General features: G+C 42.7%; 1 protein-coding gene across 1 annotated transcript in view; it reads right to left on the bottom strand.

The window, feature by feature from the left end:
* LOC124722221 overlaps positions 1 to 14142 on the bottom strand; it is a 169990-nt gene extending 155848 nt beyond the window's left edge. The window contains exon 1 of the mRNA XM_047247415.1: positions 13938 to 14142. Coding sequence (XP_047103371.1) covers positions 13938 to 14142 — 205 coding nt within the window. The remainder of the gene's footprint in view (positions 1 to 13937) is intronic.
* Positions 14143 to 18944: the final 4802 nt, after the last annotated feature.

The raw sequence follows: 18944 nt of genomic DNA, 5'->3' as shown, positions 1-18944 counted from the left end.
TAGTCGTGGCTGGAATAAACAGTTATTTCAAAACCCTGTTTGTCCAAGAGTCTCCGCAACGAGTTCCCTACCAAGTCTCACCACCTGCATTTCTAGTAAATGCCTGTACCAGTATTGGCTCAGATAAAAGAAAACAGTTAAATGTGAATTGTCCTGCCTTCTGCTCTGTACCGCTCGGGAGCGCAGACAGACCAGTAGCCACTTTTCTCCCTCTCCCACCTATGTCAGGACACGACAATTCCTAGTTAAAATGGATGTAGATTAATACTGACATTTTGGAATTACGTCGTATTCTTTACATTATATGTGATAGTAATCGCATAACAGAGCAGGTCTGAAGTGAACATGTCGCAAGAAAATACAGAATTCACAGTGAAAGGGAGTCGTTCTGTGATTTAGTATCTTTCTTCAAAAAGGGAACATAAGCAAATTTATGATCGTATGCCTGTTACATTGGGTGATAACTGCCCTTCCTACTCCACTATCAAGAACAGGGATGCTACATTTCAAACAGACCGTTTCAACACTGAAGATGAAAAGCTTTTTGGAAGGCCTACTCAAGTAACACGTCCGGAAACCGTGGATGCTGTTAATTCCATGTCACTGGATGATCGGAGAATAACTGCTGGTCCGGAAACCATGGATGCTGTTAATTCCGTGACACTGGATGATCGGAGGATAACTGCTAAAAAGATATGAAAGACCCTGGGTATATCCCAAGTATGTGTGGATCATTTTATTCATGAGATTTTGTACTTGAAAAAGATTTCAGACAAATGGGTTCCTATGAAATGTCCCACACCCACGAGAATCATCTCATTTTTGGATCTATGGAACGAAAACTGAATCTAATCTGAAATGTCTCAATGTATACCAAAAACGTGAACAAGTGGTTGCTTCAGTCAATTTTGATCCAATTTCGCCGGAATCCTGTGGGTTTTTTGGGTCATCTTGTCATCATGGACAAACATGGATGTACAATTATGATCTATAGACCAAAGAAGGGTTCATAGAATGGAGACGCAGTGGTTCTCCACTTCCAAAGAAGTTCAAAACACAGAGAACACCAGACAGATTGCTCCCATCCGACTTTTGGGATAAATTATTATTGACTACTGACAACATGACAAAACCATCACGGCAAAGTACTACGTGGAACTTCTCGACAAACTGTAGCAACAGTTGGTCTCCAAATGTCAAGGAAAGCTGAGGAAGGGGATCTTGTTTGTGCAAGACAATGCATCTCGTCACAAAGCGCCCATCAAGCGACAAAAATTGGTAGATCTTCACTCTGAAATCCTCAGCCATCCACCTGACTTGGCCCCTCAGACTACTATCTGTTACCAGACCTCAAGAAACGTCTCAACGGAAGACGATTTCTGAATACTGAGGAAGCTAAAAAGGCTGCGTATGAGAAGTTTGCAGCACAATCGAGTCTTTTTATTTTTTATATAGATCGGTTAAAGAAGCTGTGTCAAAGACGTCATAGACGTATTGAGCTCAATGTGGAATATTCTGAGTAAATAAGTTTTTTTTTCAAACCCATAACAGCATTTTTTCTTTAAAGCCATGGACTTATCAGCATCCCCTCGTGCATCCATAATAGCGACCTCTGAAGTGTTTGGTAGAGTGTATTTTCCATTGTACTACATATTAGGGATTCGCATTCTTCAATTCAAGTACGTTGCACGGGAAGAATGGTAATTAGGGTAATCTTGTCTTCATGGTCCCTAAGGGTACGTAGGTGGCTGCAGTTTAATCCCAAATTCCTCACTCAAGACTGGTTCGTCATACTTTGCAGGCTCTCGCGGAACAGCAGGCCACTGTGTTACGCCAGTTTTGCTTTACAATGTTCCCGTGACGCTCTTCCAAGAATGAAACAAGCCTGTAAGCATTCGTGTTGCACTCTTTATACGCTTTCGACATCCCCTCTTAAGTTCCCTTCGCTATGGCTCCCATACACTTTAAGCAATATTCTGGGATGGATCGCACAACAGTTTCCTAAGAAACTCCTGTATAGACCGATTGCATTTTCACGCATTGCACCAATGAACGCTAGTTTATCACCTACTTCCTCTGTGACTGCGCCTATGTGATCGTCCCATTTCCTGTCTCCCCAAATTTCTACACCCAAATATTTCTACGAGTAGACTGATTCCAGTTAGTGAAGAGCACAATTTGATACTTCTGAACGTTTAAAGCAAGTTAGCAACCTTTGCACCGCTTTGAAATCATATCAATATCTGGCTGGAGATTTATGCAGCTTTTATCAGATAACACTTCATTATACATAACTGCATCACCTTAAGTTACTATAAAGTTTTCTGGTGGGTAAATGACATAACAGAGACGGTGTCACAACATAGTTCCCTGTGGTTACATCAATATCGGTCGGATGACCTTCCATTCACGCTTTGTCGTCCCTACCACAATCCGGTCACAAATTACATTGGACACACCATTTGACAGTCTGAGTACTCTATGTAGTAGGCATTGGCGTTACAGTTAGTTAAATGCTATTAGAAAGTCAATAGAAATACCACCTCATTGCCTTGAATCGTTGTTTTTACATGTTTTGTGTGGGAAGCGCTAGTTCGGTTTCGTTTGATCAATGTTTTTCAGAATTTATGGCAGTTAGCATGGAACAGATCATTCTGTTCGAAGTGCTTAGAAAGTTCCACATGATATGTAACAAATTTAAGACATTCTCAGACAGACAGTTTCAATACTAACTGCTGTCAATGAATCAGATCATTCGGAGCACGGGCAGTTCGAGTTGTCCACACACGAAACATGTACAACCGTTAAGCCGAAGTCTGTCGGTCCTGAAATTCACCGTTGTCCAAAATAAGCAGGGTGGAATGTACTCGGCTAGACACAGAGGATTCTTGAAGTCAAACATTCACTTATTTCTAAATGATTTGATTGGCGAGATGGAGGCTCTGAGTTAGCCAATTAGGTGTATGGAAACGACCACATAAAATTTTGCAAAATGCTGGGGGAGGGAGACACTTACGGCATTGCGCCAGACGTCAGAGCGAGGCTTCTTGAGAGACACTAGGATTATTTCTGGCCATAATTGTTACGTTTGCGAACCGTGACTATGTGCGATAATTATTTATTTGTAATTTCTGCTACCAGTCACTTATAATTTACTTTGCGTGTAATCTGACATAATACAACGCGTTTCGAACATGTGCTGTTCATCATCAGGCGTTTATACATACATACATACATACAGATGAATGTTGCTTAAAAATAAGTTGTCTTGCACTAAATTAATCTAGAACTTTTTTGTCCATTGTTCGTTACTGTAGTAGTTGGTGTGACATTTGGGAGGGGGGGCGAGGGGGGGCTGTGGATGGCCGGAAATCGATATCAGTGATGTCATCTGCTGGTTTTTCTTGTTGTTGGCTATGTATGACATCACAGCCCGTATAGGAGACAAATAGTTTTGCATCAGTTCTGTGTTGTGAAAATCGTGTGAAAGGCTTTTATATGACAGTTGATCACTTACGATTTTATGGCCTTGTAGCTTCACTTGCGTCATTGGTGTATGGCGGAGCTGTAGAGTAACATTACACTATTTTACTTTGTATTTTACCACCATGAATTACGTCGGAAAACAGTGACGAAATTTTTAAGTAACATTTCTCTGTATCTATACAGGGTGTTACAAAAAGGTACGGCCAAACTTTCACGAAACATTCCTCACACACAAATAAAGAAAAGATGTTATGTGGACATGTGTCCGGAAACGCTTAATTTCCATGTTAGAGCTCATTTTAGTTTCGTCAGTATGTACTGTACTTCCTAGATTCACCGCCAGTTGGCCCAATTGAAGGAAGGTAATGTTGACTTCGGTGCTTGTGTTGACATGCGACTCATTGCTCTACAGTACTAGCATCAAGCACATCAGTACGTAGCATCAACAGGTTAGTGTTCATCATGAACGTGGTTTTGCAGTCAGTGCAATGTTTACAAATGCGGAGTTGGCAGACGCCCATTTGATGTATGGATTAGCACGGGGCAATAGCCGTGGCGCGGTACGTTTGTATCGAGACAGATTTCCAGAACGAAGGTGTCCCGACAGGAAGACGTTCGAAGCAACTGATCGGCGTCTTAGGGAGCACGGAACATTCCAGCCAATGACTTGCGACTGGGGAAGACCTAGAACGACGAGGACACCTGCAATGGACGAGGCAATTCTTCGTGCAGTTGACGATAACCCTAATGTCAGCGTCAGAGAAGTTGCTGCTGTACAAGGTAACGTTGACCACGTCACTGTATGGAGAATGCTACGGGAGAACCAGTTGTTTCCGTACCATGTACAGCGTGTGCAGGCACTATCAGCAGCTGATTGGCCTCCACGGGTACACTTCTGCGAATGGCTCATCCAACAATGTGCCAATCCTCATTTGAGTGCAAATGTTCTCTTTACGGATGAGGTTTCATTCCAACGTGATCAAATTGTAAATTTTCACAATCAACATGTGTGGGCTGACGAGAATCCGCAAGCAATTGTGCAATCACGTCATCAACACAGATTTTCTGAGAACGTTTGGGCAGGCATTGTTGCTGATGTCTTGATTGGGCCCCATGTTCTTCCACCTACGCTCAATGGAGTACGTTATCATGATTTCATACCGGATACTCTACCTGTGCTGCTAGAACATGTGGATCATGCACGATGGAGTTCCTGCACATTTCAGTCGAAGTGTTCGTACGCTTCTCAACAACAGATTCGGTGACCGATGGATTGGTAGAGGCGGACCAATTCCATGGCCTCCACGCTCTCCTGACCTCAACCCTCTAGACTTTCATTTATGGGGGCATTTGAAAGCTCTTGTCTACGCAACCCCGGTACCAAATGCTCGTATTGTGGACGGCTGTGATACAATACGCCATTCTCCAGGGCTGCATCAGCGCATCAGGGATTCCATGCGACGGAAGGTGGATGCATGTATCCTCGCTAACGGAGGACATTTTGAACATTTTCTGTAACAAAGTGTTTGAAGCCACGCTGGTACGTCCTGTCGCTGCGTGTTTCCATTCCATGATTAATGTGATTTGAAGAGAAGTAATAAAGTGAGCTCTAACATGGAAAGTAAGCGTTTCCGGACATGTCCACATAACATATTTTCTTTATTTGTGTGTGAGGAATGTTTCCTGAAAGTTTGGACGTACCTTTCTGTAACACCCTGTATATGTATAAACGCATGATGATGAACAGAACATGTTCGAAACGCGTTGTATTATGTTAGATCAAACATAAAATAAATTATAAGTGACTGGTAGCAGAAATTACAAATAATGACATTAGGACTGATGTAAGGCTGCTCGGGTCCCACTTAAGACTTCCCTCGGGCCCCCAGACATTCTGTCCTCTCATCTCCTGCAACTACCCATACTTGAGTTTGCGACGTCTAGTTTGGACGTCACTCGCTGTCGATCACTATATTTCTGCAAAATTTTTGTTGATTATAAGATAAAATATCAAAACATAAATGTGGCAATCGGTCCGTCACTTATGGTCTACAAGAACGTAATATTCTTTGTTCTAAGAATAATTATTATTACTGTCATCCTGGTATGCGACGTTGTTGTTGACTTTGTAGCTTTTGTTCCGTAAGTCAGTTCTGAAGTACTGAGATATCTAAAAAGACCATTGAAGGGCTTGTGTGACAGTCCGTCAGCTACACAACAAAGATGACATGTTCAGAATCAGAGAACTGTACCTCGTTCACAAAATTGAGTATGTTAATCATGCCACACTTACTAAAGCTGATATTAATCCGAAGGAATACCTCCAGTCCTTGATAACTGTTGGGAATTTTAATAACTGTGGAATCGGATCCGCATCTGTCTAATTTACATGAGTCAAAACATCACATCTTAATTTTTCATCTCTATTACTCTTTATAATCATTCTCCAGTACAGCTTTAAGTTTCATTACTTCCTGTTCTTAATTATAATAGCCTAAAGAGACTATTTGATTGCATGTCGATTGAAATGAAATAATAATCCTCAGTTTCCTATTATTGCAGTAATCAAGTTTGTTATAACAAATTTACTTCTGACTTTCTATTCTTTGATTAGTTAGTAATCCTATATCTGTTTTATGGTGTCCATTAACTTTGAAAAGCAACAATTGTGCTTAAAGCCAAAGCAAGCCATTACGCATCTAGAACATTTACACAACATTGTGCCATTATTAAAGAACATCTCGGCATTGCCTACGAATGTTATCTTTGGCTCCGTTTACCACTATATGAATTTTACTTTTCCGGTATCATATGGAGCTAATAATTAATAACCAAATTCCAGCAAAACTAGAGCCGAATCATGGCAATATTCATCAAGTAGACCAAGAGTAACATGTAGCAATGACTCTTAGTTATGCTGCTTTTGACACTATCGTTTAATGTGATTATAATTACATCTACTATTACAAGTGATAGTATATACGTCGTGTAAGTGTCTTATACCTTCACTATGATTACATCTACCAACTGAGCCACAAAGGAATAATATATCATTTACATCCATTTCATTCTTATCCCAACCAAAGATACCCATTATATTTCAGTTACCTGGCGCTTCCAAGCTCAGTCATCATAGTTTGCATGACAAGTTTTTGTCTCGAAATTACAATGACTAGAGCCATGAAACCAAAAATCCTCATTAATTTAATGGGCATGTCAATGTTTTCTTCTTTTAATTACTGTGATTCACCTCTGAGCTGTATTTTGTCTGTAATTGTCTCCGTGTTTACAACGGATATCTCGTCAGGTAACTAACAAACGTTTGATGCAGAAAACAGCCGAAGTTGCGAGATTCATTTCTTTTTATTTAACTCATGGTCAGTTTCTCGTTTCGGAACCCCTTCTCAAATCATCCAAACAGAAAAAAATTGTGCATTTGACGGTAGCACGCAAACCGTGTTAATATTGTAGATATTTGTGTCTAAATCTCGTTTTTCAGCAACCATTGGTAGGACAAACATACAACTCGTAACCAGTCATCAATTAAATAAAAAGAACTGAATTTCGCAACTTTAGCTGTTTTCTACATAAAGCTGGCTAACACGAGTTGCAGTCCTGTTATCAACCCAGCATGCTGGAAATCCAAAAGTAACAAACTTGCTGCCATTCGTTGGCTTTTACTCGTGTCAGACAGTCGTCGTGTTACAGTTTGATGCTTTGTACCTGTGTGAGAACAGAAAAAACTAACGGATTAGAGAGAAAATAAATGTGATAGCTAATTACCCAACAATGATTGGATCTTTTTAAAATTAATCCAACTGAGTTTGCCCACCGATATGGTGGTTTGGCTGCCCACGAGCCCACGCCGTAAATACAGCAGTAATGCATTTACTGACGCAGTCAGTGGCTCCTAACCAAAAAGAGCAAATCCATTCTTATCTGCCAGAAAGTTTACGGCCAGGCTTTTATGGCTTATAAATGGTATTCTCCCTGCTGATTCCCTTATGAAGGGTAAAACAATAACTGGCGAATGCGACTGAAGTCGTCTTGACAAAATGCGTGAAAAAACAGGCAATGAGCCGTATACTGCAAAATTCAGAGAAAAAAAGGAGAAATTAATGTTTCTATAAATAGAACAGACACTAAGCCCGAGAGAAGTGACCTCGGAGCCGTACAGTTCATCGGGCAAATCCGTTTCATTAAGGGAGTGAAGATCAGGTTAGCTCGGCCGCGAGCTAATCTCGTCAGCAAGCATTTAAAATTTCCTGCCTGCTCCGTGTTACTGCTGCTTCTGCTGATGTCCTTTGCTTCCGGTGACACTATTATGCACTGAACTGATGAAGGGTGGCTTCTGATAGGATTGCTGGTAGTTGTCACTATTAACTGAGAGATCATGATGTATATATTGTAATTAAGCACTGCGAACTTTGTAGTAATACACACCTGGTATTTTTTAAAAAATCATTAAAATCTTGAACATAGTTGTAAAGAGCAACTGTGATGCGACAGGCTTGGTAAGGTGGAAGGAATCAGCCAACCAGTTACGTAACACAGGTTTATTAGAACCGTTCATCTATATTTCGATAATCATACAATTACCTTCTTCAGAAGGGGATTGTAATGATTGTTACATAATGTGTTGAAAAGGTGAGTTAAAAAAGTCGTATGTTTCTTGTCAAGTAAAAATTCACCTCAAAACCAATAAAATAAGTCACGGTCGTCAGTTAATAAAAGTGTAAACACCACAGATAACACTTTTCAACCCGGTTTTAAGTAAAGTTTTTTCAGTGAAATTCACACTTTGTTAACTGATGACGATAACTTGTTATTTTTAATTGGTTTTGAGGTCAACTGTTACTTGATAAGAGCCACACGGCTTTATTCTAACCTACCTTTTCAACACAATATGTAGCAAGCGTTACTTTCTCCTTATGAAGAGAATAATTTTATAATTATCGAAACCTAAGCTAGGGTTTCAATAAATCTGTTTACGCGATTGACCGGCTGATGCTTTCATTTTTTCCAAAACATAATTAACTTATAAATGGAAAAATTTACTCTCCTAACCGATACGGAGATCTCGGCTGAGTTTTATCTAAGGGACGACTGATTCACTCGGTGCGCTCCATAATCTACTACACTCCTGGAAATGGAAAAAAGAACACATTGACACCGGTGTGTCAGACCCACCATACTTGCTCCGGACACTGCGAGAGGGCTGTACAAGCGATGATCACACGCACGGCACAGCGGACACACTAGCAACCGCGGTGTTGGCCGTCGAATGGCGCTAGCTGCGCAGCATTTGTGCACCGCCGCCGTCAGTGTCAGCCAGTTTGCCGTGGCATACGGAGCTCCATCGCAGTCTTTAACACTGGTAGCATGCCGCGACAGCGTGGACGTGAACCGTATGTGCAGTTGACGGACTTTGAGCGAGGGCGTATAGTGGGCATGCGGGAGGCCGGGTGGACGTACCGCCGAATTGCTCAACAGGTGGGGCGTGAGGTCTCCACAGTACATCGATGTTGTCGCCAGTGGTCGGCGGAAGGTGCACGTGCCCGTCGACCTGGGACCGGACCGCAGCGACGCACGGATGCACGCCAAGACCGTAGGAGCCTACGCAGTGCCGTAGGGGACCGCACCGCCACTTCCCAGCAAATTAGGGACACTGTTGCTCCTGGGGTATAGGCGAGGACCATTTGCAACCGTCTCCATGAAGCTGGGCTACGGTCCCGCACACCGCTAGGCCGTCTTCCGCTCACGCCCCAACATCGTGCAGCCCGCCTCCAGTGGTGTCGCGACAGGCGTGAATGGAGGGACGAATGGAGACGTGTCGTCTTCAGCGATGAGAGTCACTTCTGCCTTGGTGCCGATGATGGTCGTATGCGTGTTTGGCGGCGTGCAGGTGAGCGCCACAATCAGGACTGCATACGACCGAGGCACACAGGGCCAACACCCAGCATCATGGTGTGGGGAGCGATCTCCTACACTGGCCGTACACCACTGGTGATCGTCGAGGGGACACTGAATAGTGCACGGTACATCCAAACCGTCATCGAACCCATCGTTCTACCATTCCTAGACCGGCAAGGGAACTTGCTGTTCCAACAGGACAATGCACGTCCTCATGTATCCCGTGCCACCCAACGTGCTCTAGAAAGTGTAAGTCAACTACCCTGGCCAGCAAGATCTCTGGATCTGTTCCCCATTGAGCATGTTTGGGACTGGATGAAGCGTCGTCTCACGCGGTCTGCACGTCCAGCACGAACGCTGGTCCAACTGAGGCGCCAGGTGGAAATGGCATGGCAAGCCGTTCCACAGGACTACATCCAGCATCTCTACGATCGTCTCCATGGGAGAATAGCAGCCTGCATTGCTGCGAAAGGTGGATATACACTGTACTAGTGCCGACATTGTGCATGCTCTGTTGCCTGTGTCTATGTGCCTGTGGCTCTGTCAGTGTGATCATGTGATGTATCTGACCCCAGGAATGTGTCAATAAAGTTTCCCCTTCCTGGGACAATGAATTCACGGTGTTCTTATTTCAATTTCCAGGAGTGTATGTATTTGTCGTGCGACTTCGTTCCTTCTCGTGTGTTCTCCGGAGGCCCTACCCTGTCATCTGTTTAGCAAAATTTGAACTTTACCGAACTGGAATAATGTCATCATTGTGGCCAATGGGCGAGAGCCTTTCCCTGACAGTTACTACAACAAAACAAATTATTTTTATTAATATTTGTAATAATTATGACTATACGGCGCCCGCTCTCCGGCAAGGTATCTTTCCACTTAGTGAGCCGCGCCTCGCATTACGGACGTGTTGCGAGCACCATACTGTACGGTTCGCCATGAGAACTGCTCTTCTCCTCCGCGCATGCGAGCACACTCCCAGTGCGGAACTCAATAAGCTGCTACTCGACAAAAAACAGGGCACCTGAAAATGAATGTAGCGCTTACAGACAGCTGTAACCATTTAATGCACAGCGACACATCGATAAGACCAGTAAGAACATAAAAGAAAATTACGTACTTAATAGGAGTTCTATATGACTCCGCAAGGACAACATATTAGCGATAATCTATTTCAGCCCGACTGATACTTCTTCCTTTGCACAAACATCCTGTTCCTTCAAACTGCCGATACTGTCCGAGAATGGCCGTGCGGGATTAGCCGAGCGGTCTCAGGCGCTGCAGTCATGGACTGTGCGGCTGGTCGCGGCGGAGGTTCGAGTCCTCCCTCGGGCATGGGTGTGTGTGTTTGTCCTTAGGATAATTTAGGTTAAGTAGTGTGTAAGCTTAGGGACTGATGACCTTAGCAGTTAAGTCCCGTGAGATTTCACACACATTTGAACATTTTTTTTTTGTCCGAGAATGTTGTCGGCGTTTGGAGTGCTTAATTTCGTGGCTGATTAGATTAGCTTAGATTAATACTAGTTCCATGGACCATGAATACGATAGTTCGTAATGATGTGGAACGAGTCAAATTTTCCAATACATGACATAATTAAGTTAATTTAGCAACATAATTAAGTTAATATAACAACTTTTTTTTTGTTTTTTTAAATTTTTTTATATTTTTTGTTTGGTCATTTTTCTTTTTTTCTTAATTTATATCCAAAAATTCCTCTATGGAGTAGGAGGAGTTGTCATTCAGAAATTCTTTTAATTTCTTCTTAAATACTTGTTGGTTATCTGTCAGACTTTTGATACTATTTGGTAAGTGACCAAAGACTTTAGTGGCAGTATAATTCATCCCTTTCTGTGCCAAAGTTAGATTTAATCTTGAATAGTGAAGATCATCCTTTCTCCTAGTATTGTAGTTATGCACACTGCTATTACTTTTGAATTGGGTTTGGTTGTTAATAACAAATTTCATAAAAGTATATATACTGAGAAGCTACTGTGAATATCCCTAGATCCTTAAATAAATGTCTGCAGGATGATCTTGGGTGGACTCCAGCTATTATTCTGATTACACGCTTTTGTGCAATAAATACTTTATTCCTCAGTGATGAATTACCTCAAAATATGATGCCATATGAAAGCAATGAGTGAAATAGGCGTAGTAAGCTAATTTACTAAGATGTTTATCACCAAAATTTGCAATGACCCTTATTGCATAAGTAGCTGAACTCAAACGTTTCAGCAGATCATCAATGTGTTTCTTCCAATTTAATCTCTCATCAATGGACACACCTAAAAATTTTGAATATTCTACCTTAGCTATATGCTTCTGATTAAGATCGGTATTTATTAATGGCGTCATACCATTTACTGTGCGGAACTGTATGTACTGTGTCTTATCAAAATTCAGTGAGAGTCCGTTTACAAGGAACCACTTAGTAATTTTCTGAAAGACATTATTGACAATTTCATCAGTTAATTCTTGTGTGTCAGGTGTGATTACTATACCTGTATCATCAGCAAAGAGAACTAACTTTGCCTCTTCATTAATATAGAATGGCAAGTCATTAATATATATTAAGAACAACAAAGGACCCAAGACCGACCCTTTTGGAACCCCATTCTTGATAGTTTCCCACTTTGACGAATGTGCTGATCTTTGCATATTGTGAGAACTGCTTATTTCAACTTTCTGCACTCTTCCAGTTAGGTACGAATTAAACCATTTGTGCACTGTCCCACTCATGCCACAATACTTGAGCTTGCCTAGCAGAATTTCATGATTTACACAATCAAAAGCCTTTGAGAGATCACAAAAAATCCCAATGGGTGGTGTTCGGTTATTCAGATCATTCAAAATTTGATTGGTGAAAGCATATATGGCATTTTCTGTTGAAAAACCTTTCTGGAAACCAAACTGACATTTTGTTAGTACTTCATTTTTACAGATAGGTGAAGCTACTCTTGAATACATTACTTTCTCAAAAATTTTGGATAAAGCTGTTAGAAGGGAGATTGGACGGTAATTGTTGACATCAGATCTATCCCCTTTGACGATATCTTCTTTCCACCGTGATCGCAGAATGACGATTGTTAGATTCTGACACGCAGAATGCCCTCCGCCATTTTCTCTTATGATACAGATATTTGCACTTACGTATCGCCGTGCATGGACCGGCTTACGATTCACGCCGCTTGGGCAACGATCAAATTTGGATTTCTCTATTACATTCCCTGTAATTCTTATCGCTGTATTGGCAAGCATTAGGTAGCTATAACCGGTTGTAATCGCTACATTCATTTTGAATTGTCCTGTATTGGAATGTCTGAATCTATGTAATTATGTAAAAAATACAGGGTGATTCAAAAAGAATACCACAACTTTAGGAATTTAAAACTCTGCAACGACAAAAGGCAGAGCTAAGCACTATCTGTCGTCGATTTAAGGGAGCTATAAAGTTTCATTTAGTTGTACATTTGTTCGCCATTTCAGCCAATAAAGTTTTTGGTCCCTTTTTCTTCGAAGGTGCTACTGTAACTGGACTACAGTATCAGGAGATGTTAAAGAATTGGCTGTTCCCTCAGCTCGAACAAGAAGCACAACAATTCATATTTCAGCAGGATGGCGCGCCACCACATTGGCACTTATCTGTCCGTAACTACCTGAACGTCAACTACCCGAGGCGATGGATCGGCCGCCAGGCAGCCCGTGACAGAGCACGTCATCGCTGGCCTCCAAGAAGCCCTGATCTTACCCCCTGCGATTTTTTCTTATGGGGGTATGTTAAGGATATGGTGTTTCGGCCACCTCTCCCAGCCACCATTGATGATTTGAAACGAGAAATAACAGCAGCCATCCAAACTGTTACGCCTGATATGCTACAGAGAGTGTGGAACGAGTTGGAGTATCGGGTTGATATTGCTCGTGTGTCTGGAGGGGGCCATATTGAACATCTCTGAACTTGTTTTTGAGTAAAAAAAAAAAAACCTTTTTAAATACTCTTTGTAATGATGTATAACAGAAGGTTATATTATGTATCTTTCATTAAATACACATTTTTAAAGTTGTGGTATTCTTTTTGAATCACTCTGTATAATTGTAGAAATACATAGAGCCCGACTGTGACAAGATGCATCGCAACCCCCCTCCCACCCCCCCCTCCCCCTGACTATGTTTTTATAATGTGGAAACTATCGATCACATCAGGTAACCTTCGACTTCAAGCGTTTCTCACACACCCTGGAAATGTTATGAACTCAATGAAAGCGTTACGGACAGTTGTTGGGTAACTTGCAGACTCTGCAAATTATACTCATGATATCTTCTCAGTGGGAAATCCATTGACCTAAAAGTTGAAAATGAAGTGCAGTTGCCGCCCCTCCCCGCCCCCTCCCCATCCCCAATAAACATAGTCCTTCACTGCTAGGTTGAGATTGTTTTATCTTGTTTCACCAACAGAATGTGCAAGCCAAGTCACGTCTGAGCAGTTCATAACTGTACGTTGGATAACGTCGTGTGAATTGATACTATACGAAAATGTACTCACTTCTTTGTGTACAGTAGTCCCACCGTATCAATTTTTCACCGAAAGTGAGTCCTTTTAGGCCTTTGACGTTTGCAAGGCGGTTGCAGACACAGTCGAGCAACGTGGTGCCATTGGCTGCCAGCAGAACCAGCAACGATGCAGTTACGTTCACTGGGTGCATTGTCAGCAGACTGAGATGGAAACGCAGTGCGTACCGCAGAGACATGGGCTCAATATAACGATATGCGTGGCGGAAGTCCTTCCGCAGGATGATTAAACCACAGAAAGAATTACGTCTCTCGTCCGTATCACAGCCACGTTCCTTTTTGCTGTGAGAGTGACCAGCTGCTAACACACAGTCGTCACAAAAAAAAACTATTCGTTCGATTTCTCCGCACGTCTGCCACATGTTTTCAGGACGACAGCGAGTTCCACTAATAGCTTTCTAGGAAGTGTCCAGAAGTGATGTTTTATTATTCCGCCACAAAAATCGCCGGGCCTGTCCTTTTTTAGTACTGACTTGCAAACTGAGAGAGATAGTACATAACTGCACTTCTAGTAAAAATAAATTTGTTGAGCACAATCCACATCTATAAGACTACTCTGCCATTCACACTTAAGTGACTGGCAGAGGATTCTTCGAACCACCTTCAGATTATTTCTGTACCGTCCCACTCTCTAACAGCACTTAGGAAAAACGAACACTTAAATCTTTCAGTACGAGCTCTGATTTCTCTTATTTTATTGCGATGATTACTTCTGGCTATGTAGGTTTACGACGGTAAAATATTTTCACATTCAGAGAACAAAGCTGGTGACTTAAATTTCGTGAAAATATCTCGCCGCAACGAAAAACGCCTTTTTTTTACCTGCCATCCCAACTCGCTTATCACACTCGTGACACTCTCTCCCCTATTTCACGATAACACAAAACTTGTTATCCTTCTTTGGACTTTTTCACTTTCCTCCGTCAATTCTATCTGGTAAGGATCCCATACAGCACAACAATACTCTGCCGAACAAGAGTAGTGTAGGCCTCTCTTTAGTGGACCTGTTGCATCTTCTAAGTGTTGTGCCAATAAAACTAGATCTTTCATTTGTCTCCTCCACAACGTTATCTATGTGATGGATCCAAGTTAAGTTGTTTGTGAATTGTAATGCCTAGGTATTTAGTGGAATTGACAGCCTTCAGATTTCTGTGATTTATCATGTAATCGAAATTTATAGGATTTCTTTTTGTACTCACACTTTTTCTTATTAAGAGACAATTGCCACTTTTCGCTCCATTCAGATATCGTGTCTGTCATTTTGCGATTGGTTTTTATCTTCTGATGACTTTGCTAGACGGTAAATGGCAGCACCATCTGCAAAACAATCTGAGAGGGCTGCCCAAATTATCTCCTAAATCGTGTATGTAGTTTAGGAACAATAGAGCGCCTACAACACTTTCTTGAGAAACCCCGTGCATCACTTCTGTTTTGCCAGCCGGTGTGGCCGAGCGGTTCTAGGCGCTTCAGTCTGGAACCGCGTGACCGCTACGGTCGCAGGTTCGAATCCTGCCTCGGGCATGGATGTGTGTGTTGTCCTTAGGTTAGTTAGGTTTAAGTAGTTCTAAGTTCTAGGGGACTGATGACCTCAGATGTTAAGTCCCATAATGCTCAGAGCCAAATAATTTGAACTTCTGTTTTACTTGATGACTTTCTGAAAATTATTACGTACTGTAACCGTTCTGAGAGGAAATCACGGATCCAGTCACACAACTGAGACGACAGTCAATTTGAGATCCCCTTCCGGTAGCACTTATTACTTCGTCCCAATAATGAGCTAGTTGTGTTTCTGAATCCGTGCAGACTGTGTGTCAATAGACCGTTACCTTTGAGGTACTTTATAATGCTCGAATACAGTATGTTTCAAAATGCTACTGCAAATTGACGTTAATGATATGGGTCTGTCATTCAGCAGATTATTCCTCTTTCGTTTCTTGAGTATCGGTGTCACCTGTGCAACTTTCCACTCTTTTGGTACGGGTCTTTCGTCGAGCGAGCTGTTGTATAAGATAGCTAAGTATGGGGCTATTGCATCAGCATACTCTGAAAGGAACATTACTGTGAGGCTGTGTGGACTGGAAGACTTGCCTTTATTAAGTACTTTCAGCTGCTTCGCTACACGGAGGATATCTTCTTCTATGTTACCCATGTTGGCAGTTGTCCTCGATTCGAATTCCTAATGTTTGATGACGTATGCATACGATCCAGCCACATAAATGTGACCGGCTATCAAAAGCCTAAATAACCACGTTTTGCAGTGCAGACATGCAGGAAGAGTGTCATTGAGGTTGTGGAGAGCACTGACATGGATGTGGAGCCATGTCGACTATAGCGCCGTGGTCTGCTGCACTAGGTTTCTCTGATGACGATCCATGGTGCAAACAGCCCGATCGAGGTGGTCCCACAGATTCTGGATCAAGTTTAAATCAGGAAAGTTTGGTGGCCAGGAGAGTACGATTCATCTTCATCATCATCCTCAAACCATGCACATGCTCTGTGAACTGTGTGGCACGTTGCATTGTCCTGCTGGTAGATGCCATCATGCCGAGAAAAAAAACAGTCTGCATCCAGTGGTGGACGTGGTCCCCAGAGATAAGTGAATACTTGTGTTGATCCATTGTTCCTTCCAGAATGACTAGATCATATAGGAAATGCCGTGAAAATAGTCCCTAGACAACAACACTCACTTCCCCGGCCTGGATCCTTCTGACGATCGTAGCAGGAGCGTACATGCCAACGGCCATCTGTGTATGGAGCATAATGCGTGATTCATCTGAAAAGGCCACCTGTTGCCACTCAGTGGATGTCCAATTGAACTAATGGAATGCAAATTTCAGTCGATAAACAGCAGTCAGCATGGGTGAATGGACCAGAAGCCTGCCCGTACACGGCAATGTTAGCTGAATGGTCATTGAGGAGATACTTTCGGTAGTCCCTTGGTTCACCTGGGCAGTCAGTCGCTCAACAGTTGCACATCTATTCACCTGTGCACGTTTCCGCAGCCTTCATTCAGCAATGTTATCTATGACCCATGGTGTACCACAGCTGCCTTGGCGCTGGTTTTGGACAGCACCATTTTGCCATGCACAGTGTATTTTAACCACAGTGGTACGTGAACAGTTTACAAACTTAGCCGTTTCGGAAACACATGCAACCTTGGCCTGAAAGCCAATGACCACACCATTTTGGACGTTGGATAAATCGCTTCGTTTCTGCATAACGTGTAGATGTAAGGTGTCCAGATTTTACAGACCTTACATGAGCTTGATCCATAATGACAGGCCGATACAGTATGAGATCCTCAGAAAATAATAATTATATTATATCAACAAACAGCAATTGCAGTTGATCTCATGTACTGAAAACTAACAAAACAATATCTACCAGTATATAGACTGGCATGACAAACAAGATAAAGTGAAATGCATTTTGGAGACGAACTGAGCAGGTGGTTAATGATATCGTAAAACTCCTATTTAGCAAGAGAACGGCGAGCATCAGCGCAGAACGGGATAAGGCCAGATCAATACATTATTCCTTTTAACCTAAATAAGGCAGAGACTGAGGGTAAGGGGCTGCACGTCGTTAACTGGGCTAGGCTGCGAGCCAGCCACGGCCAATAAAAATAAAAATGTTTTTATTCACCTCTAGCGAGACAGTGATTTGCTGAAGCCATACTTGGCGACGCAGACGCGACACGGTGGCGAGATCCACATTATACAGGGTGTTACAAAAAGGTATGGCCCAACTTTCAGGAAACATTCCTCACACACAAATAAAGAAAAGAAGTTATGTGGACGTGTGTCCGGAAACGCTTAATTTCCATGTTAGAGCTCATTTTAGTTTCGTCACTATGTACTGTACTTCCTAGATTCACCGCAAGTTGGCCCAATTGAAGGAAGGTAATGTTGACTTCGGTGCTTGTGTTGACATGCGACTCATTGCTCTACAGTACTAGCATCAAGCACATCAGTACGTAGCATCAACAGGTTAGTGTTCATCACGAACGTGGTTTCGCAGTCAGTGCCATGTTTACAAATGCGGAGTTGGCAGGTGCCCATTTGATGTATGGATTAGCACGGGGCAATAGCCGTGGCGTGGTACGTTTGTATCGAGACAGATTTCCAGAACGAAGGTGTCCCGACAGGAAGACGTTCGAAGCAATTGATCGGCGTCTTAGGGAGCACGGAACATTCCAGCCTGTGACTCCGGACTGGGGAAGACCTAGTACGACGAGGACACCTGCAATGGACGAGGCAATTCTTCGTGCAGTTGACGATAACCCTAATGTCAGCGTCAGAGAAGTTGCTGCTGTACAAGGTCACGTTGACCACGTCACTGTATGGAGAGTGCTACGGGAGAACCAGTTGTCTCCGTACCATGTACAGCGTGTGCAGGCACTATCAGCAGCTGATTGGCCTCCACGGATACACTTCTGCGAATGGCTCATCCAACAATGTGTCAATCCTCATTTGAGTGCAAATGTTCTCTTTACGGATGTGGCTTCATTCCAACGTGATCAAATTGTAAATTTTTACAATCAACATGTGTGGGCCGGCGAGAATCCGCACGCAATTGTGCAATCACGTCATCGACACATATTTTCTGTGAACGTTTGGGCAGGCATTGTTGGTGATGTCTTGATTGGGCCCCATGTTCCTCCACCTACGCTCAATGGAGCACGTTATCATGATTTCATACCGGATACTCTACCTGTGCTGCTAGAACATGTGCCTTTACAAGTACGACACATGTGGTTCATGCACGATGGAACTTCTGCACATTTCAGTCGAAGTGTTCGTACGCTTCTTAACAACAGATTCGGTGACCGATGGATTGGTAGAGGCGGACCAATTCCATGGCCTCCACGCTCTCCTGACCTCAATCCTCTTGACTTTCATTTATGGGGGCATTTGAAAGCTCTTGTCTACGCAACCCCGGTACCAAATGTAGACTCTCTTCGTGCTCGTATTGTGGATGG

Source organism: Schistocerca piceifrons, chromosome X (assembly GCF_021461385.2).
Source record: "Schistocerca piceifrons isolate TAMUIC-IGC-003096 chromosome X, iqSchPice1.1, whole genome shotgun sequence".
NCBI lineage: Eukaryota > Metazoa > Arthropoda > Insecta > Orthoptera > Acrididae > Schistocerca > Schistocerca piceifrons.
Note: the sequence above shows the minus strand (reverse complement) of the source record. Positions and strands in the feature narration are given on the sequence as shown.